Here is a 21,914-nt window from a genome sequence, read left to right on the forward strand (position 1 = left end):
CTTTCCGGTTCTGTTCATCGATCACGCGGACCATCGAGTTTCTCGTTCAAGTTCAGTGAAACCGAAACCGGTATAAAAGTTCTCTTCAGGCTGCTTCGCCATTTTAAACGCGCCGCTTTCTTCTCCTGCTTCGATCGTTGCCTAGAAACTTTTACGCGGTGCTAAAATCCAATATCAAAGTTCATCGATACTCGCATCATATCGAAATATTGAAAATCGAGAAATATTCGGTAGCTTCGTTTCGATCGTGTAACTATCGATTCGAAATAACTTTGAAACTCGATGTTATCATTTTTATTCGTACGCTTGCACGGACACGATAGAATATCGAGTTAAAGATCAGAAATTCGATAAACTCGAAGAGGGAAGGACGATCGATTATTATAGAAGCTTTCTTTCGTTTTTAACGACGAAAATACCGATACAAGATTCGCTTATGTCGCAACCACAAAAATTATGTGTTGCGATAGAATTGCACGAAGGGTGAAAGTAATCGTACCCGGAATCAAATTTTCTAATTTCTCAATGTTTACGGAAAAAAGTAAAAATCCTTTATTTCTCTGGATTCTTTAATAAGGCATTTTAATAAGGCTTTAATAAATTACATGCATTTATTTGGTTGTTGGTTACGCGATGGAAATTAATCGGGAAAAAAATTTGATCGTTGTTTCGTAAAATCCATTTATTTTCTTTACATCGTACAACCTCTCGCGGAACATGTACGCACTAGAAAGAAACGGTATCGTCGATACAAGCTCGCCAACTTTTCTAAAGGAATACGCGATTCGTCGTAAAGCCGAGTCTGAATAATCGGCGAGATGGCGTTACCTGTTCCTCTGTAAACTTAACAAATTTCTCGGCTCTCTTATTTATCGTTTTAAAGAGGATTAAACTACTTAAATGGGCGTCGTATCTATCGGCGAAAAGTGAGGTAGCCGCAAAATCGATTCGAGTTAAATAACTATCTACTAGAAAGATCGTCGAGAAAAAAAATCACTCGTTTTCGGATATGCGATATCCATTTTTTGGTGAAATTCTTCTTCTAAAAAAAAAGTTTACGCGTGAATTTCTCGGTGCCGCACACTCGTTATTCGCGTAAGCGTTCTAAAGTACCGATTCATCGTTTCCAATCGTGATATCCAAAGCCGTGTTCGAGGGCAACCGTTTGACGATGAGCCGGTACAGCGACCGGCACCTTAATAGGATAAGGAACCGGTTTCTGGATAGGATAGGGCACCGATTTTGTCACGTGAATAGGGACCGGTCGATCGACGGCCACCTTTACGGGTACAGGTACCGGTCTCTCGACAGTGTACGGTACCTCTTTCTCCACGGGATAAGGTACCGGTACAGGGATCTTTACCTTGACAGGTACCGGTTTGTCAACCGGCACAGGTACCGGCCTAGGAATCTCGACCTTGACAGGTACCGGTACTGGGTTCTCAACGGGATAAGGTACCGGCTTGGACACGGGTACCGGATAAGGCTTCGATACGGGTACCGGTATCGGTTGCTCGACCTCGATTCTTATCGGATAATGGACCACCCTCTCGACCGGATAAGGTTGCGCCACGTGTACAGGTACCTTCACAGGTACCGGTATCTTGCGTTCGATAGGGAACGGTTCGGGCACGGGTACCTTAACTTCGTAAGGAACCTTCTTTTCTACCGGGAACGGATCCGGTATGTAAACTTTCACCGGTACCGGACGATCGACCGGTACCTGAACCGGATACGGTACCTCTTTCACCACGGGCACCGGTTTGGGTACCTTAAACGGCATATTGACGAAAACCTTGACAGGATACGGTATCGTCTTCTCGACCGCGTACGGTTGAAGTACAGGTACCTTCACTGGATACGGTATATTTTTCACGATCGGGTATCGGATCGTTTTTTCTACGGGGTAAGGTACGGCTACCTTCTTTACAACCGTCACCAATTTTTGCACGTCTTCGTGGACATCGTGAGCCAGAACTTGACCGTCGCGAGGCACACCGACAGGAGGTAGTCCACCTCCGTCGAAGTCGTGAAAGAACGTTCCTGCTTCTTCCGCACCACCGTCCAAACCTAGATCATCCGAGAGGCTCGCTTCCAGCCGTTCGTTCCTCGGCTGATCGTTGTACGCGTCATCTGCAATTAGATTCCTTAACAGTTTCACCGGTAAAAAATTATTTCTTATAAATCGCGTTATCATTTCCCGTTCATTTCGAGTATTTGCTGGTGCCTAATCGTACCGGCGTACACCGAAATTTACCCGTTGATCATACTCACAGCGTTTCTCGACAGATTCCGACGAATTCGCTTCGCGATCCTTCTCTTCGGAACTGTCGTTCGATGGCGTTTCCGAACGACGAAAACTTCTTTGTAATCTCATATACCCCGGTGTCCTCGTTGTCGTTATTTTGTAAGTCTGTCCGGTGGATGTGTCCGCCTCCTCCACTTCGACAGGGGAACCGAACGCTGTGGCCAACAACAGTATCGAAAATACCACCACCACGGTACTCTAGCAAACAGATTAAAATGAAAGCTTTCGACACTATGTTTTACATCGTAAACAATTTACTCGACCAAGATCGATTCGTTCTAAATCCGAGCTAGTAAAACTTGTAAATTCACGCGTGCAACCTTCAAGTATTCGTAAGACATATCGGAAGTTGTCGATTTCGTTTGGAACTACACTATACGTAACACGATGTCAAATCGCTCGAACAACGTTCCGACCAAGATTCACTTTCATCGACGATGAACTCGAGGCTTCACTGTCGCGTCGAACCGATCGTATCGATCACTTGAACAGACTCTCTTTCTAAAACGTACCGTGTCTCCCATCTCGAAGTCGAATCGATCTTCTTCGGTGTACGGATACAGAATCTGGATCAGACGTAAGTAAATCAGTCGCGTGGATTCGCTAGCTTTTATATACGAGTTTCTCATTGTCGATCCATACGCTGCACACGCCGCATCGATGGGTTCACCAAAGAGGGAACTCGTTCACTTTCGCATCTCGTGTGTTCTCGAATAGAGTGAAACTCTTCGAGATATCGTACCGAGAACGCGATGAATCCGCTGAAAGAACTCGATTTCCCATCGGTCCGGCCCATGTACGGACAAAAAGAGCGACGCGACAACCGTCATTCCGACACGTTCTCGCCGATCCGTCGTTTTTCCTGCAATAAACTAAGTTCCTTCGTCAACCTCGATCGTCTTTGGATTCGAATGCGAATCACGCGCGAATCGAAAGCGAAAAATCCGTCGATGATTGTCTCGTAGAATGACGAGAGGAACGTCTGCTTCGTCGTTTCTACTCGAAAGCGGAATGAAATTCGCAAACGGCAACGTTAAATACGAAAAATAAAAATAAATTTCCAACGAAACAGTTCCAGTTAACTGGCAACGTTTACGGTCTTCCGGCAAACGAGCAAAGAGTTCAGGAGCAAATTCTACAGCGAACTTTCACAGCCGGATCGGTGGAAACTGTGCCGTTACTGCCGTTACGGTTATTATATGTACAAAGTATAAACAAGGTGGACAGTTCGCGAAGGTACACGTAACACGTCGACGAGTCGAGCATCGGTTTTGCAGTGAAAATGACGATGATGTTCGATAGAAATCGTTTTGCCGAGATTTCACGACGCGCACGCGATCATTACGCGACCATGAACGCGTTTCACCCCGTTTGCTTTCGGTATACTTTTTTCGATCGTACCAAAGATACTCGAATGCTAAAACAACCGTTATACACGCTACATGCGTAGTCGGAACGGTACAAGATCAAGAAGGCAGAGTAGCATCTCGAAGATCAGCAATTCTTCTTTGCGTTTGGTCTGTTGCGAGTTTTATCTTTTGCGCGTATAATCTTTTAATATCGTACAAAAATAATATTATTTTCGTTTGGAGTACATCATACTCCACACCGTCCTGTTGCCTGATTCAATTAGAATTTCAACATTTTAATGCCGAGCAATAATTTCGGTGCAACAGTCGAGAAGAGTACAAGGTTAAACGCGCGAAGACGTAATAAAAAGTCTTCTCGATAACGCTTGTAAGCAATAGAAAACTCGCGATGCAATACTAATTATTGCTCCTTAACAGTTTATCGACACGCGATGCGTTTCAGACGGCTAATTCGATAGCGAAACGGCGATCTCGATTTAAGGAATGCTGCATAATTACATGCTTCGCGCTTTTAGCATAGTTTTCCAATTTCGCTTTCGAAGCGTGCATTGCAATAGAGTTTTTAAGAAAATTGCCTATCATTAGCGAGAATCAATTGTTTATACAGCGCTTCGAAAGCGATACCTCTAGCGCCATTTAGCGGTAGACGGAGAGCCATCGATTCCTCGGTACACCGCTATATGGCGCTACTACTGTTCTTTTAAAAGAGCTTAATATCGAAGAACACTAATGTTTGCAAAATATTTCGAATTTACTCGTACTTAAAGTTACGTCGTTTTATTGCGGTAAGATATCGAAAATAAATACCTGAGCATTAATTTATACCATTTACTGTAATTACCATTTGCCTCTTTATTGACCTCGTCGAAAGCGAAAGTCGACGAGTCTCCACCGGCGCGCGTAAGCGCTGCGATCGTTGAAACGCGTAAAAATGATCCTTTCAAATATTTACAAAGAGTAGAGAATTCGTAGAGAACTCGTAATAGTATAAATTGTATGTTTGGGTGAATTTCGCGATATCTATATATTTGAGAAGACTTGTAAGTGTAAAACGGGAAGGGAAGAAAGGCTCGACGTTTACTTAAAACCGAATAAAAGAAGAAAAAGGAGAAAAAGAAAGACGAAGACTCTCGACCTCGGTCGCGCGCGACTCGATTTCGTAACGATCGGACGAGCACGTAAATCCACGGTTCACGAGTCAAGTGGTCGGTTGGGCACGCTCCAAGTGGCTCCAAGCTCGGAACTTAAACTTGCTACCACGATCTTCGACACGCTCCACCGCCTTTCCCCGAACGACCTACACCGCTTCGAACGACTGCTGGCTCACGCGCACCATTTTCTTACTCGGTAATTAATCGCATCGACGAGAGTCCCCTTTGTTCGCGGATGTTCGCGGATGTTCGCGGATGTTCGCGGAGTAATCGGTAACCTGTAACCGGCTCGAAGAATCCACGGGGTTGCCTAACGAACTCGTCCACGTAACGATGCTAATTGAACATTTCCGAAGCGTCGTTGCTAAAGTTTCCGGTTTGCTCGTTTCAAAAGGGGGACTACGCTCCTACTTGCTTTTAATACTTGCTTTTCCTTCTATACTTACGCACATTTTTATCTCTTTATCTCTTTACTCGTTATTTTGAAAATATTATACTCTCGATAAAAGTAACGACATTTCGCGTAAATGCGGGCGTCGATGGTTGTTGGCTCTGTCGAAAAATAGAAACGGGTCGAAGAGGCAGGCTGATGTCGCGTCGGTGGAAATTACGAGGACACGTGAACGATAAGGGAACGACGAAGAGCATCGATTCGGAAGGGGTGTTTTGGCAACGAGCGAACTAGGTCGCGGCTAACACCGTCCGATTTCGTATCGAACGATCAAACGAATGGTGGCCTACGAACTGACATGCATAGTCGGTCGATCGAGAAAAGTTCCGTGTGGAAAGCTTGTATTTATTTCTGTCTATCGAATTAAAGTGAAAAAAAATATATATGATAATTAAAGGAAAGCGATCGTTCGATCGTGACGGGTTCGCTATGATATTTCCATTAACTCGCTTCCTCGAAAGAATCGCAAGGGTGCTAGAACGACGGAAAGGAAAGGTCGATCCGAAGGGAACGATGAAATTCGTGAACAGAGAAACAGAAAGAACACGACGAAACGTATACTTTAGAATATTAATATTTATAGTTGGTAGAAAAATACATGTATTCTGCTATATCGGTAAAAAAAAAAAGATGAAATAAGCGAGCTGTTTCCGAGCGAAGGACATTAAAGACAGCCTCCGAGTGTGGATCCATTCGGTCCTTTCGACGCGAGGACCGAATACGATCCACCGTTAGCAAAAGCCCGCCCTTCGAAGCGACTCGGTTCGCCGTCGGAAGTCCTTCCTCGTCGCCCGATCCAGGTACAAGAAGAAGGCTGTTATGGACATCGTCCTTCGACTCGTTCACGTTTTTCTATCTCTTCATCTCTTTCTTCTTCCTCTTCTCGTTCTCTCTTTCTCACTCTTCATTTTTCTCTCTTTCTCTTTGTTCCCTGTGTTAGCTAAAGACGTCGACTGGCGGTTGGTCATCCGCTTGGTCCTGACCGAGCCAGTACGATTCCAATTTCGCGATTAATGATAACCATGGCTACCCGCCCAATCGTGACCGCTATCGTGATGGTGAACAGGAACAGCTACCGGTACTTTGATGGGAACCGGTACAGGCTTCTCGACCGGATAAGGTACCGGTCGCTCGATGTGTACGGGATACGGTCTGTCTACCGGAACCTTGACTTCGACGGGTACCGGTCTCTCCACGGGATAGGGTACAGGCCTCTCGACCGGGTACGGTTGCGGCACGGGTACCTTAACCGCGACAGGGTACGGCTTCTCGACGGGTACAGGATACGGTCTGTCGACGGGTACCTTGACGGCTACGGGCACTGGTTTCTCCACGGGGTACGGCACGGGTCTTTCGATGTGCACGGGGTAGGGTTTAGGTACCGGCACGTGAACAGGACGATCGACGGGAACCTTGATTGGAACCAATCTTTCCACTGGATAGGGCGCCGGTATATGGACCGGAACTTTTACGGGCACCGGGACGGGCTTCTCGACGGGGTACGGTTGAGGTACGGGGACCTTCACCGGGTAAGGAATGTGCTTCTCGACCGGGTAAGGCTGAGGTACCAAAACTTTTACGGGATACGGACGGTCAACGGGCACATGGACTGGGTACGGAACCTTCTTCTCCACGGGGTAAGGCTGCGGTACGTGCACCGGAACTTTCACCAGGACCTTCACCGGGTAGGGTTTCTCGACGGGATACGGCTGCGGTACCGGAACCTTCACCGGGTACGGTACCGGCTTTTCCACGGGATAAGGCACGTGCTTCTCCACGGGGTACGGAACGGCCACGTTCTTCACCACGGTCACGGTCTTCACGTGCTCGTGTCCCGCGTCCAGAATGTGTCCTCCGTAACCTCCGGAGTATCCCAGGTGACCGTATCCGCCGCTCAGTTCCAGACCACCGTGTCCACCTGCGCCGATATCGTAACCTCCGTCGTAGCTGTAGCCGTAACCGAGACCCAACAGACCACGTTTTTCTTGTTTCTTGGTTGCTTTCTCGTCCACCGATGCCTCCGCTTTCTCGCTCTTCTCCTCCGCCCATACGGACGAGACCAGCAGGCCGATCGCTGTCGCGTACACCTGCAAACCACCATTCGAGACGTTAATATTTTCGACGTCGAACGAAAACGGTTCGACTCTAATCGCGTCCGTCGCTCGAAAAGGTTTATGTTCGAGTAGCCCACGATCGGTCACGACCCAATATCTTTCTCCCCTAACCGCTTCTATGTTCGTCCGCCGAATCTAACCCTTAATCTCGTTACTAGTTTCATGTTTTCCAAATTGCGAACAAGCTCTTTCCTTATCTGACGATTTTCAAACGAGCCGATAAGGAAAATTTGGATAAATTTTGAAATCTGATCGAAATCACTGCGCGACTCGAGAATTTGAAAATGGTATTTCGATTATCGGAAAATCGGCCACGTAATCGACCGGTTCGAAAGGAATGCTATGTCCCGTATCGGAAAGCGGCATAACGGAGAACGAAACCGGGAGGCACACCCTTCGTAGAAATCGTTCACTGATCGACGGAACGCGTCCTATCCGCGTCACTTGATCCTCCTTCGATTTCGCGTTCGTTACGAGCACGTACCAGAAATCTCATTTTTGCTTCCGAGATATTCCAGGTGCGTCCAGAAGTGAACTGGATGCTGATTGCCGTCGGTTCGTCGCCTTATATACGCGGCATACTTTCGCCTTCGCCACCCGGGCCCAACTCACCTACCCCCCACGTTACACCTCTTTGTTCGCGTAGAACGACCACGATCGGCTACCACTCCCCTTTGGGACACACGACTCTCCTCCCCACGCCTCTCGAAAACGTCCCTCTCCTTGGGCAACAGTTTCGTTTTCTTCTTCGTTCGCGGGATCCCCACCCGCGTTATATGCCGTCGTTACGCGGATACTCCGTTCGATACCCTCCGATACGTCTTTCGACCGTTAAACCGTCGATATATTTCAACTTTTAATATCTTTTGTCGTCATCTTTTTCCTTCTTTTCGACCGATTCATCGCATTCGCGGCTGAGCATTTCGCGCAAACACCTTTGCACGCGTTCAGTCGCGTTTCGTAGTCGATCTCGTCGACGAGAGATTGGATTTATTTTTCCGATTCTCTAGTAAATTAGTTCGTCGGAACGTTAGTTGCTATATTTTGGTTCGAGCAAGGTCTAACTGGATATTAGGATGCTAATTTTCTTCGATATTTAACAACATTTATCGGCGAAAGTCTTAGGTGTTGGAACGAGCCGTGAAGAGCCGTGACTTGCTAGATAATTAAGCAGTGGAAAATACTTTTTCGATGCTTTAAAGGTATCGTGTATTCGCTGTACGCGAATGCGCCGTCTTAAGACGTCGCAGCGCGTCAAACGTAGGAGTGGATGATTATTTTATTCGACGAGAATGCTTCGGTAATTGGAATCATCGTGTTCTTAACCTACTTTCATCTATTCTGTCGCGTACCGAGTACGAACCAGAAATCGCTCGCTGAAGCTTCGAGTCGCTGAAACCCTCGAACGATACTAAAATCATTTGATCGACGCTTTCGAGAATCGTGACAGCCGCATTCGTGAGCAGAGAGTTTCGTGTACGTGACGCGGCAAAACGGCAAAACGGCAAAATCTCTCTGGGTCTCGTTGCATCGATCTTCCTTCGTCCTTCGTTCGCAGCTTCGACTTCCTGCTGCGCGTTATTCGCGTTCCTACGCGTCGCTGTTTCAATTATCCTCTCGTAATTTGCCTGTCGGAGGTTGTTTCTCTTCGTTCCGTCGTGGACCCTCTCGAGTCCTTTCGAAAGCGGTTCAAACTTGATCCATCGATATCGAACTTTCGCAATTCGGTCAATTCAAATGATTTTTTTCGACGTATCCAAAAGTTGTTTAGCCCAGGGCGATATCTCGGTACAATTGGATCGTTGCAGCCAGTCGTCGATTCGATGCTCTTCCCTTTCTCCGTTAGCCGTTCCGTTCTCGTCCTTCCTCTCGAGGCGACCTGGCTCGATTACGTGTACCGTGTACACGTTAACGTAAGGCTCTCTCTTTTCCCCTCTCTTTCTCTCTCCCTGTCTCTCTCGTTCCGATAGGATTTATCCGCTGCCAATCTCGTGGGTGCAACCATTACTCCCTTTCATGAGACACGCGGTCCTGCGTCACGATTTCCCTCTCCTTTTTTCCTCAACGACCCCGGTTCCGTTTTCTTCCATGTACGCCTACGAGAACACCGGCCTGGCAAGACGTTTTATTAGAATATTATCCGTCTTTCTGGCTATCCTGCCAGAGGATGACGTAACTAATCAACTAACGCGTACAGATAGAACGCATAGAAACACGGTACTCGCAAGCATAGCTAGCGATTGATCAAATTAGAATTTATCGGTATTTTTAGTGTACGGAGAATACGAAACGGAACACGATGTCCTGAAACAGTCTGAAAGAAACAAGCGACATTCGAACGTAGTAGAATCTCGTCGAAGCTGATCAAACGGTTACCTAATATTCGAGTCCGGAGATCCTCGGCTCTTCCGACCGTTAAGGACGATCGATTTGCCCGTAAAAGTTTGCGCGGTCGTTATTCGATGAATCACGAGACCTGCCATTCACGGAAAGGACTTTGCCTTGATTTCGATTATCGTCGATGCCGTTTCGTTTTCCTCGCCTTGCATCGATACGCGATTCGCAGAAAATTATCTTCTCTCTATCGTGGCTATCCAGGTGGGTAGATTTTAAAGGTCGATCGATAAAATTTCCCTGCCACGCGCATTCTGCCCTACATAATCGTTCATAATAATTCTTCCCTACATAAAAGATAGTTTAGCTATCTTATTTAACGTATAAAAATAGCGCGGAAAAAGGTGACATCTATCGAGATGTTATTCCGTCGCGCAAGATGCGAGTAACAGTTTCGAACGAAGCAACGATAGCGATCGGTTACGTTAATGGTGCACGATTAAACGATAAGTTCTTTAAGCGTTTTCGAGCCTCGTTACGCGTATAAAACGTATAAAACGTATAAAACGTATGAAACGAACACGTTTCGAGTCCTTCGAAATCTCTCCTCGTTAAACGGAATTAATGTCCTGATGGTGCAATCGCCATACCCGATACCGAACAATGACAAAACTTGCACGCTTTCCTTCGTCGAAAAAGGAAGACAGCGTGATTTCCGTGTGTCCAGGGAAAAAAGAAAAATGTTTAAAAATAAGAAAGCCGAAAAAGATTTTGTTGGTTCGCGCGGGAACCAACAAAAATTCCAACGAATAAAAACGCTCGGACTCCGCGATTAACGATCGTTATGAAACTGCCGATCATCCAGACGACATTCTTCGCTTTCGCGAATCGCGGTCGTAACAGTTTTCAAGACGGCCTGGCCCGTTCTCGATGGAAAGTAGACGAGCATGGAGGGACAGTCTCGCGTTTTATTACGTAAAGGTCGTCGTCGATGAAGAGTCCCGGTGAAATGGTAACCGGTCCTTTCGATTTCTGTCTTTCTCTTTCTCTTTCCCTTTCGCTTCCTCCTGTTTCCGACAAGGCGAACACGGACCGAGAAGCAGCGTTGCTCCGGTATCTCGTTAAAACGAATCCTAAGCGACCTCGATGACACTGGCCTTGAGTAGACGTCGCGATTTCTTCAAGGTTCGCAAAAAGTCACTGGAACGACGGTCGTTAAACCCCTGGTTTAACCCCCGAACGAGATAACCGAGCGTCTTAGAGTTTTCCCGAAATTTTATCGCGAAACCCGGGCCGATGCGAAAATTTTCTTTTTCCAAGTTATCTTGCCTCGCGGACACGAGCGACATCGAATGTAATTTTTCTTTGTTCGCGTTCGACAGGAACTTTGTTGCCGGCGTTCTCCAGTTCCAATTGTATCGAGCACTTTGTCAAGCAGCTGGACAGAGGTACGTCGATGATCCTAGAAGACCACTGCACAGGTGCGACTTCTACAGGAGTCCGGAAGCTGGAAGGATCTTGGGGTGAGTGGAAGGATATCTCCTTATTTCATTTGGTAAACTATTTCGATAACTAACGTGTTAATGGAAAGTTGACTCGACGGAATAAACGATTAAATAATCGATCGAAAAGCGTAGATTTACGAAACGCGTACTTTCTAACGAATTCGAGAACGATTCGTCTCTCTTTCTTAACGAAAACCACTTTTGTGTTTTTGCCACATTTTTAAACGTTTATGTAACGCATTCTTGTTTTTTTCTGTCGGGTTTGAAAACAACACATTTTTTCCTCCAGAACCGCGATATTTATTTATTCGTTTAACGAGCCCTGATCGGTGGCCGATATGGTGAAAGAAACACTCGCGGTTAAAAGCTTGTTCGCGAAAGTGCAATTGAGCGGAAGGATTTACCAATAATTCGAATAAAGCGAAATCAACGATTTTTCATCGACGCGATCAATATTTATTTCTCCACGATGCTGGATGCGCGCGATCCATCAAGAGATTCGATGACGAAACAAGCTCGCCTCGATATTTCTGTGAACGCGAACATCATTTGTAAAATGTCATATACATACACGCGTATACCGTGAAACACGTAAATCGTACTCGAACGTCGAAATCGTGAAAAATATCGAGTCAAAAATGAATTACGAAAGGAATAGCTAAAGAGCAAAAGTAACAAGAAGTAAAACCATCCTCGAAAAACGAAACATCCTTTGGACTCGAAGGATTTTCGAACGCGTTCATCGGACGTTTTTGCCAGATTAAATCACGCGGAAGGCATCCGACCGGATTTCTGCGCGAACAACGTCTTTGAAAGTTTTCTAAAGAAAGGGTTCTGACATTTCGACCTATTTGAAATTCAAGGCCAATTCGAGTCCGTGAGAAACGTGGAAGCGCTGTACCTTTTGCGATATCGCTCTAAAAATAGGCCAGGAACTTTCGTCCTCGCGTCTTCGTTCCGTATAACACGGTTACGGTACAACAACGTTCAGATATTTACCTACTCGAGAACCGCTCTCGTTCGCCCTACACCGTTTACTTTTGTAATTCGTAATCCGTCTACGATATTTGGAAATACCGATATTCGGAAAATGCCGATATTAGGAAATTTCCAGTCGACGAAAAGTTTCTTAACCGAAAATAACACGAAAACCTTCGCTACGATACTCTATTCCTTCAAGTTCGTCGGTCCCAGAGTAAATCTATCGAACAACCTGAACATATTTCGACACAAGTTTCTTTCGTGATACGCGCAATCGTACACGTTTACAAGATTCGATCTTTTAATTAATTAATTAATTGGCAGCGGAGGATTTTATATAGCGCGATCTTGACGAGATAATATCTTTGTGCTAGAGCACAAAGACGAGCGATTTCGCAATACGAGCTGGACTATTAAACAATCTTTGACATTATCGACTAATTCTTGAATTTTTCGCAATCGTTGCGACAAGATCATTCGAATACATCGGCGAAGATGTTGCAATCGGTGTCGCGTTAACCTTGAATAAGTATCGGCTTATAGATTTCGAAAAATTTCGAAGTAGCCAAATAAGCGGAGACCGAACAGAAGGTAGGAAAATATCGAAACTGGACCCGTTTCGTCTTCGTCGAATTTACATCCTTCTCTCTTCTTCTCTTCTTCTTTTTTATCGGTAAATTATGGAAAACAGACGACAGAAATATCTGATCGCATAGCAAAAATGGAATTCCCGATCGTGTTCCGTGAGAGAAGATCGATTAATAATTCACAGTAGTCTGCCCTCGGTTCATGCGATCGGTAAACCGACTTTTCAAAAGTACGAACAACTATCGAAAGGAATCGACGCATGTTACGTTCGATCGAACTTCCAACGAAAATAATATTTAATTGTCCATTTTATTAGAAGATCAACTAACTTTGCGGCAAATAGAAACGAGGAGAAAAATAAACATTGCTCTTGGTGCGTAATAGTTAAGCGGTTACGTCCATCTACGCTTTCACTCGTCGCGTCGTCGGAATCGGTGACTCGCCGAAGTAATATACATATATCGCCTGAAACAGACGACAGCTTTTATTAAGCATCGAGAAACATTTACATCGGTATATCCGGAGATATATCGTTAGATAGAAACTGCGACGCGTGCGCCGGACATATAGACGTTAGATTCTTGTTAGCGATCTTGTTCGGCTCATTTTCAATTGGAAAGATCCGAGAGCTAAAGAAATCTAGAAAATATTAGATGAAACGTTGGAGCGAGCAGAAAACAAAGGCTCCTAGGTTGTACAGTATACGCGCGTATATAGTCGAACGGAAATATCGTGAACGGGATAGAATCGAGAGTCGTATTATATCGATCCCTTGACAATCTAGCGAAACGTAATCCGGGTGAACGAGAGGGAAACCTTTTATTCGGTTCCGCAATTTCTTTGCCAATTTTCCGTCTCTCGATACCCGCTCGATTCGTCCGAAGCAACGATTCCAGGAATTCCATGAAAATCCGACATGAAATCGTGCCACGTGCCAAACCGTTTGATCCTCTTTCTTCGCGTCGCGTCGAGTCGCGTCGCATCGAGTCGAAAAGAATGAAGAAATCCCGCGAACAAGCAATTAAAAGCGAGATACAGCTGTCAGGATAGCAAGTTCGCGATAATAAATCGCTTCTATCTCTTGGGAGTATCTAACGTTAGCGCCCGGAACATGTACCTGTTCACCGTGTCGTATAAATGCGCGTTTACTCCTACGATTATGAAATGTTGCTTGTAAAATAATTACGTGATAGGCGGCATCGAAACGTCGTGCCTTTTCTTTTCTCGAAGGGTAGAACGTTCGATCGAGTTTCGTAGGTTTTCAAAGCGTTGCGAGCTAAGTTGCATAACGTGTTCGTTAACGCGTTAAATGTCACCGCGAAAACGGACGTACCCGTCGTTTTAATTAGTCCCCGGTAGAATCGTTTCGTTCCCGAATCGAATTTATTCGCTCTACCATCCAGTTTATGTTACCAGACTTATATTTATGACCGATTATCGCTTCGTTAATCCCGATTCAGTAATTTCATCGAAACGAGAGAATTTCCGCGAATTTAACGAAAAATTTAACGAAAAGAAGAAAGTATTCGCTGTTCGAGCAGAGGATCGATAGATTCGGGCAATCGTTCGACCGGACTTCCTGTAATCGAAGGACGATCCGTCGGCGGTGGCGCGTTACGAAACCGATTGCGGCGCGTCGCGTTTGTCGTTCGACCGCCGCGAGCTACGCCGCGTCGCGCCGCGTCGCGCCGCGTCGCGAAGAAACGCGCGGCCTCGCGACTGTCTGGTTTGTTACGCGTTCTACTTCCGTTTTACGTGTAACTCTACTCGCGGAAAAGAAAAGACCAACGGTGAGATCGTATCCAGGGAAAGATTTCTCGGCGTCCCGCGTCGGATTGCAGCTTCCTGAAACGCGTCGATCTTAAATCGTGATTTATCTGTTCTGAAAATGCTCCGATTCGATCCTCCGTCAACGGGGACGAATATTACGCGAACGATTTATGTATATTTCAAGTTACGAGGTCCAATTGTTTCAACGATCTATATTCGAGCGGTTCTTAATTGACAGATAATTCGATGACTAATCACAGTTCGAACATTAAAAAGGATATAAACGGGTAGCGCAAGACGCGCGTGCTAAGCGAGCAAACACTTAGAGCGTATAAACCAGAAATTTCGATCGATATAGTCGTCGCTCACTTGAAAGGGTTAATAGAGGTAATTACTGCAACGTACCAATAACGACGAGTACACTGTGTTTTCAATAATCATCGCGGTAATGTCCGTAATCGTCGAACAAATAAACCGTGACTGTAAGACGGTTTGCGCGAGGTAGCGCACAAACAGCGTGTAATCGAATACGATGAAAAAGGAGGCATGCAACTTTTCGAAGCAAGAAATGCTTGAATCTTTCTGTCGATCCGGATTCAAGGATCGCGAACGACCGATCGAGTCAACCGATATCGAATTGCTCGAGGTTCCATAATCGAACAAGCCATCGATACTTAATCGCCGTGATTATTCAGAAATTAGTTGGGATTCATGGAAACGGAGAATCTGGCCTTGAACGCTGACAGATCGGCGCCCGCGAGGCGCCCGCGAGGCGCCCGCGAGGCGACAGATGCGTTTCGAAAGTCTATGGCCTATAGCCTATGGGATCGAATTAAGCCTCCCGATCCGATGATTCGCGCGATCAGCAGGAATTTCATTATAAGCAAGTCGACCTAGCTCCTAAAATACTTGCTCCTTTCGATTACGAAATATTTGGAATTTCAGCGCGTTCGTTAGGCGAAACAGGACTGCCCGCAAACATATAATCCGCAAACACTTCCGATTATAATTCTGCTCGATAAAAATTTCTCGGTACAGTCTATCGATACAGTTAAAGCGAAATTAATCTACAAAATAAAATACTTTCCAATAATAACAGAAACAATTGCCACACCGAACTATTTACCGCGTGTTAAAACCTCGCTCTCGGTCCTATCGTGGACCAGTGAAGGTCTCGATCGGGCCGTTGCCGCGCAAAACCGATCAACCAAATGACACGCGTTTCCCACAGAGCGGTGTCTTGGATCGCTTTTAAAGCGTAGAACGAACGACTCGAAAATCGTGACTCGATTTTACGTGTAATCGAGTGTAAATCGCTCGGCGACTAAGACTAGCTCGAAACCTCGCCGTTTCGAAACAACCGAGTCAAATCGACTAAGGTTAAGGTATCGTGAAATTTCGAGAACTCCAAGACCCTCGAACGACTACGATCCGTTGGCTAAATTTCGAACGATCAATATCGCTATGGCAACTCGAGAGCGAAGCTTCTCGCGGCGAATTGTTCGAACAATTCGCAGCGACATAAATTGCTTCCCTTTTAATTACTATTTACTCGTGCACCTAACAGAAGAGAACGAACGTAAAACGAAACGAATCGAATGGTAATTAACGATGACGAGAAAAGCCGCGACGCGAAAATGCGGCCGATATTAAACGTGACATAACGCCAGTTGTTTTTTCGAAAGCGACGCGAATGCAAGCCACCCGACGACCTTCTCTTCCGGTTCCTTCGAGACGCTGCCACGCCTTCCGTATTTCGTGCTTCGTGGGAATCGACCAGACGGCTAACAACATTTCGGTATGTCCTCGATGCAATTTATATCGACAGTCCGCGCTGAATTTCCGGCAATCGCTGGCGAAATCACCACTTTCCTGTTACGTGTTTCGCAACGCTGGATGCTGTCAATTCGATTCCTTGCCGGAGAACTTGACGGAATCGATTAAGCTAACGTGTCTACGATAAGTCGAGAGTGCACGAAAATCTTAACCGAGAGCGAAGTACTTGGAAGGTAAATACTCGAGCGTAGAATCGTAGCGCGCCTACGCGAAAAACGTGAAATCGAGAACGATAGAATTTTCAACCTTACCAGCAGTTTCAATTACACTGCAGTTGCCACATAACGATGACAATCATCGATAACCAACTACCTTCTTATGCAAGGTGCACGGGAGATACGGCTAATATAGCGGCTATACAATCGAAAGGTTTCGATCCTCTTTCCCTTAAACCTCGAGCAACCTCGACATAACGCTGTTACACGAAAGAATAAGTCTCGGATCGAATTCGGTTTATGTAACCAGCAATGAACATCGTATCAGAATTACGAACGAGATATATCGCCTATCCCCGGAATCCCCGCAATGTACCTTTCACGGAAACAGGAAAACGGCCCCCTTTGTCGCCAACTTAAACCGAATATAGCAACGTTTTATCGTACTTTACACGACGTCGATTAATTTTTCTTCGATAATACTTTGTCGCGCGTTACCCGTTATTCGAACAATTTCGCGATAAAAATACCGAAGGAAACCTTGAAAAATAATCTGCCATCGAGTTCCGAAGCAAAAGCAGACAGTTCGCGCGAGAACTTGAAGCGAAATTACAACCGGAAACGACGGCGTTCGAAAGAAACAGGAAGAAGAGTGCCGACGAGATATTCATTCGTTCTCGTAAGGCGGTAGATATTAACTGGTAGGAAGAATCGAGCGAGAAACTAGATACTCGGACGCCTCTGGCACACGGCCGATTGGCAAAGATTTGCTAATTAAGATGATCGCGGCGCGGTTAGGTCGTAAAAGGAGGCTCGTTACGAAGCTGTCTTTATTTTTCTCCCTTTTCCAGTTCCCCGCCAATTTTCCGCCGCCGCGCCGCGACATTTTTCTATTGTACCAGCGGAACGTGCTGTTGCAATGGCGCAGGCGGCACAGCTAGAAAGCGAACGCGTCCTCCGATTACTTGTCAATTTCTGAAAATGATTCTTCGATAAACCTTCGGTAAAGAATTTTTCTTATGTTCGACAGAAAGATAATGGAAAGAGGCTCGTCGATCCCGTGGCAAGAAACGCTACAAGAAGCGATCGGCGAGGACAGATTGGACGCGTCCGCGCTCAGGGAGTACTTCAGGCCTCTCGAAGACTGGCTGAGAACGGAGAACCTGAGAACCGGAGACGTGGTGGGCTGGTCGTACGGTGAGAAAGCGATTTTTACTACCCTACATATCCCGTACATCTAACTCTGCTTTATATTCTATACGATCCCTTTTGCTGCACGTGCAAATCCGTCTAACCTCGGCTTTCTTCTCTCGAACACTCTTCTCTCGTGCGTCACGGTTAGGAAACTCGATTATCCAAACTAATTGGAGAGCGTGCTAACCCCGAACGAATCCGTTTCATCGCGAGAAATAATTACGCGCGGTCTTACGTAATTCGACAAATATCAACGGTGAACGATCATTCGAAATCGAATTAATGATCGAAAAATGTAAAACTTAGTAAATTTCGATTCGACGCGATCGGTTCTTATATCGTTTTGTCGAGCCGTTTAATTTTCCGCTTCCTCGTTCGACCGGTACGGTGTTTCAAGCGATTCGATTTTCCTCGTTCGGTAGTTGGAAAAAAACAAGGAACGCGACGCGACGCGATCTCTGCGAACGGTAAGTAGGTATCACGGTACTCGCGCGATACCTTTCATCGTAACTCGTTACAAATTATGCAATTTCCTACCGTAACAGATTGAAGGTTGCAATTCCCACGTGCCAGTTACCGTCGAGCGCTACAAATATTCAACGTGTGACGACATTCGGCTGAATTACGATCCCCAGTGTACGGGGAAATTATTAGAATTGGCCGTACCGTGTTACGGCTCTTCTCCGAGGCAACCAGATCTTGCCAAACTGCCCACCTAGATGCACGTTGCGTAAATTCTTGTAAACGGAGAAAAAGGAGCACGTACGATGGACCTAATTACCAGGAGGATTATCGAGCGAATCCGTTGCGACTCTGATTGATCGTTCTATTCGCGGACCGTTCCGTTTGTTTTTTCTCTTTCTATCTTCTATCGGCGAGAAACTGGTTGCACTTGTAAAACGGCAATTTGCCGCGAAGAAAGTTTTTGTCAGCGTAACTGTCCGAGAAAGATTCGAGGACGTAAATTTAACGAAAGCGTTACGTAAGCTATCGAAACATCGAAGTCACGAAGCGACATTTGTCTGGAGAATCTGTAAAATTCGAGCGAGCCTATCGAACGTTAAACGAAACGTTTTCTAGGAGCGAACTCGCGTTTCTCGGAACAACGATTAAGTCGCTTTGACTTAATCCCATAAATATAGCCGCTATTTAACCGTAGGTGCTCGTACATCGACGTATTGAGCGTGATTCTATCGAGCCAATCGATAAACCGCAAGTTCGATCGCGAACACCTGACACACGGAAAATGTTCACCCTCGTCACGTACAACTGACGCAGGAAACGTCACTTTCATCGTGGTTTCCGTGATAAAATGCAAAGCCGCTTGTTCGATTCTGGCCCCGTGGGACCGTGTTTGCGAAATCGGAGAGCGAGAAAACGACGTGAACCTAAAGGTGCAAAACGAGCGACGAACACGGCCGAAGAGAAACAGAAGTGGAAAGAGAAAGAGGGAAACGTAGAGTCGTGAAGCACGTTCGACGACTCCGCTCTCGTTTCCATTGCACGTTGCACCTCGAAATCCGCCTCGAACTTGCGCTTACGAACATCCGCGTGCGCTTAATCTCGATTCGAGCGTTAGGGAAGAAGAGGAAAATTCTCGACTCGTGGTTTCGAGTCTCCGAGAATCGATGTTACGCGATGGAAAGCGTGAAACGTACGTGACTCGTTCGTTACGAGGAGATAGAGGCAATTGTATAATTTCTCTGTCGGTCGCGATACTGTCCCTTTCCTTTACCGTCTCTCCGCTTCTTTCTTCCACCTCTCTTTCCTTCGAAACTGGACCGATCGATCGATCTCCGCGATACGAGCATCCTTTTACCACTTTAGATTTATTCGTTTACGGATCTTCTACTACTTTTATGCCGATCTATACCGCTCGTAAACTCGAGCAGCGCGTTATCGCAAAGATTATAAAACGGCACGTGCGGATTAGATCGGTTACGCTCGTTCATAACGAATTTCGTTGCATCGCTCTTTCGATTAAAACGATAGATTTTTCAATGTTCGAACAAATAAATTCGCAACTCGATAGGAAAATACCGATAACTCGTTTATACGTTCATTTCAGACGGCGACTACTGCAAACGGAGCATCGAGACTGCTGGTCTACAAGTGTACGGAAGCGGATTTTACAACGCAGCTGTTAGAACACGGCCCACGACGATTCTCCCTGGAATCATCGCGATATTCTTAACGATTTCGACGCTTCGTTAAGAGAGAAATTTTTCCCTAAATTTCCTTAATTGGACGCGAACGAAGCACATGGTTGCCTACAGCGTTTCGAAATTTCCCTTTCCCTTTTCTCGTCTCCCGTCTCTCGTCTCTCGTCTCTCGTCTCTCGTCCTTCGTCTTTTGCCGAACGGAGAAGATCGATATCCTTCGATCGGCTCGAACGAACCAAATAAATGACCAAACGTGCGGGTGCGATCAACTTGTTACGCAGCTGGAACGGAAATAAATCCGATTAAGCGAACGCGTTAATACTCGAATCGCGTGTTGCTCTTCTAACTATTCCTTATTAATTTAACGGTTAACGAAGTAATTACACGGCCCGTAATTAAACAACTAGCTCGCGTGGCAGCGCGTGAATCGTTTTACGCCCTGCTGACAGATCGCTCGAGCATCGCGCCGAAGGAAAAGAAAGGGAAAGGAGGATGATCGTGAATCCGGATCTGCAATTAGAGTCGCTACCTTCCCACGTAACTTACCCGAAAATTTCATAGAAAAGAAATCGATCGATTATTACAAATATGTCAAGTTAGTTTTCCACGAAGATTTCAACGAACGACGATAAAAATATTAACCAGTTAGATAAATACACGTATCTTTCACCCATCCTCTTGTATATTCCCCGGCGTAAATTATACTGTTAGAAAATGATGCTATTTTTCTATTCTAATGCCGCGTTAAGTGTAAGACGTATACGGAAACGAATAAACTAACTCGGAAATTGTTCGAAAAGGAATCGCGAACAGTTACATTGACCGGTTATCCGAGGGTTAACAAAAAGAATCGATACCGACAATGATCGAATTCGGGGCTCGTTCGCGAACAGCTAAAGCGATTCACCGATGCTTTTTTTTATCGTTCGTCGTCCAGAAAGAGAAGCTGCGACGATGGAAGCTATTATTTCGAGTTCTCATGGATCTCGCAGAGCCCCGAGATCAAACTCGGGATTGGTTTACCAGAGTTGCGTAATTAAAGGAGCCGCAAACCAGAGTCATAATCACAGTCGTCTCGCGACGAAAGAAGAGATTTCGCAAACGCGCCTTCCTTAAATTCGACGCTGCTCGACAAATTTCACTCGTCTAATTACGAATATTCGCTACGTTATTTGTCGTCGAGTGGTATAATAAACCGGTTTAAGTATTTTTACCAGTGGAAACGAACGAAGAACGCAAGACCGATGCGTTCGCGCGACCTCCGTATACAGCGCAAACAACGCCTCGTGACATTTTCCAAGGATGCTACTAAGCCGTTGAAACTTTCCAACGAATCGACAGAGCGTGTCAGACTCGTGGAGTGTAGGATGACGACTTTCACGACAAGAGACGTTATTGTTCTTGCGTGGACAGCTTTGTTCGGGCATAATTACACAAAGGTGGTCTGTCCAGAAACTGGTTCACCCACTTGCGTAACGCGAAGATGCGGAAACCAAGCGCGAAAGACGGTCATTGCATCATCGAACGTGCCACGATGCTTTTATTGGACCCACCTCTCGAACGTGCTCTTCTACCGCTCCCGTTGCCGATCCCGATCCTGATCTTCTTCTTGGCGTTCGCTCGCGATGCGTCCCGAATATTCAAGGTCGACTAATATTCGTTAAAACGTTGCTTTCTCTTCGCGAATAAAGAAGAAAAGTTCCGGTAAAAAAAAAAATAAGAAACACGTAATTCGTTTTTGGTGGCAAACGCGCGTAACTCGAGAATCAGCGATTCGTGCGAACGAAGACGGATCTGTTTCGATTTATATAACTTCCTACTTAACCGACATTAATTTACGATACGCGCTCGAAAATTATTCGATCGAATAGTTAATTATCCGGCGACGAGTAGCAACTACCGACACGGCGTTGCATTTGCACGACGAGAAGTATCCGTTTCGTTTCTCGAATGACGAAAAGGGTCGAGAAGTCACGCCTCGCTCGTCAATCTCGA

General features: G+C 45.8%; 3 protein-coding genes across 7 annotated transcripts in view; 1 reads left to right on the forward strand and 2 right to left on the reverse strand.

Annotated features, from left to right (window-relative positions):
* The window catches only part of Ance-3 (angiotensin-converting enzyme Ance-3), a 34,821-nt gene extending 14,099 nt beyond the window's left edge, over positions 1 to 20,722 (forward strand). For 2 of the 4 annotated variants that reach the window (XM_012297925.2, XM_012297923.2), the window contains exons 11-13: positions 11,111 to 11,251; positions 17,594 to 17,760; positions 19,826 to 20,722. In XM_012297925.2, the coding sequence (XP_012153315.2) occupies positions 11,111 to 11,251; positions 17,594 to 17,760; positions 19,826 to 19,971 (454 nt within the window). In that variant the 3' untranslated portion in view covers positions 19,972 to 20,722. Of the gene's footprint in view, positions 1 to 11,110; positions 11,252 to 16,257; positions 16,371 to 17,593; positions 17,761 to 19,825 lie in introns of those variants that run through there. The other 2 variants (XM_012297928.2, XM_076539152.1) reach the window with 2 other exon arrangements.
* On the reverse strand, positions 665 to 5,050 carry LOC105664239 (uncharacterized). 2 transcript variants are annotated; one of them, XM_012297921.2, is made up of 4 exons: positions 3,051 to 5,050; positions 2,821 to 2,874; positions 2,275 to 2,506; positions 665 to 2,133 (listed from the first exon to the last, which is right to left on the reverse strand). In XM_012297921.2, exons 1-4 carry the CDS (start codon positions 3,102 to 3,104, stop codon positions 1,118 to 1,120), a joined length of 1,356 nt encoding a protein of 451 aa, XP_012153311.1. In that variant the 5' UTR covers positions 3,105 to 5,050; the 3' UTR covers positions 665 to 1,117. The 2 variants fall into 2 exon arrangements, with proteins under 2 accessions (XP_012153311.1, XP_012153310.1); XM_012297920.2 differs by lacking the exon at positions 3,051 to 5,050 and having other exon boundaries at positions 2,821 to 2,956.
* On the reverse strand, positions 5,837 to 8,036 carry LOC100876560 (uncharacterized). The gene is made up of 2 exons (XM_003708606.3): positions 7,879 to 8,036; positions 5,837 to 7,367 (listed from the first exon to the last, which is right to left on the reverse strand). The coding sequence occupies exons 1-2, from the start codon at positions 7,888 to 7,890 to the stop codon at positions 6,291 to 6,293; spliced, it is 1,089 nt and encodes a 362-aa protein (XP_003708654.1). The 5' UTR covers positions 7,891 to 8,036; the 3' UTR covers positions 5,837 to 6,290.
* Positions 20,723 to 21,914: the final 1,192 nt, after the last annotated feature.

Source organism: Megachile rotundata, chromosome 13, assembly GCF_050947335.1.
Source record: "Megachile rotundata isolate GNS110a chromosome 13, iyMegRotu1, whole genome shotgun sequence".
Taxonomy (NCBI): Eukaryota; Metazoa; Arthropoda; class Insecta; order Hymenoptera; family Megachilidae; genus Megachile; species Megachile rotundata.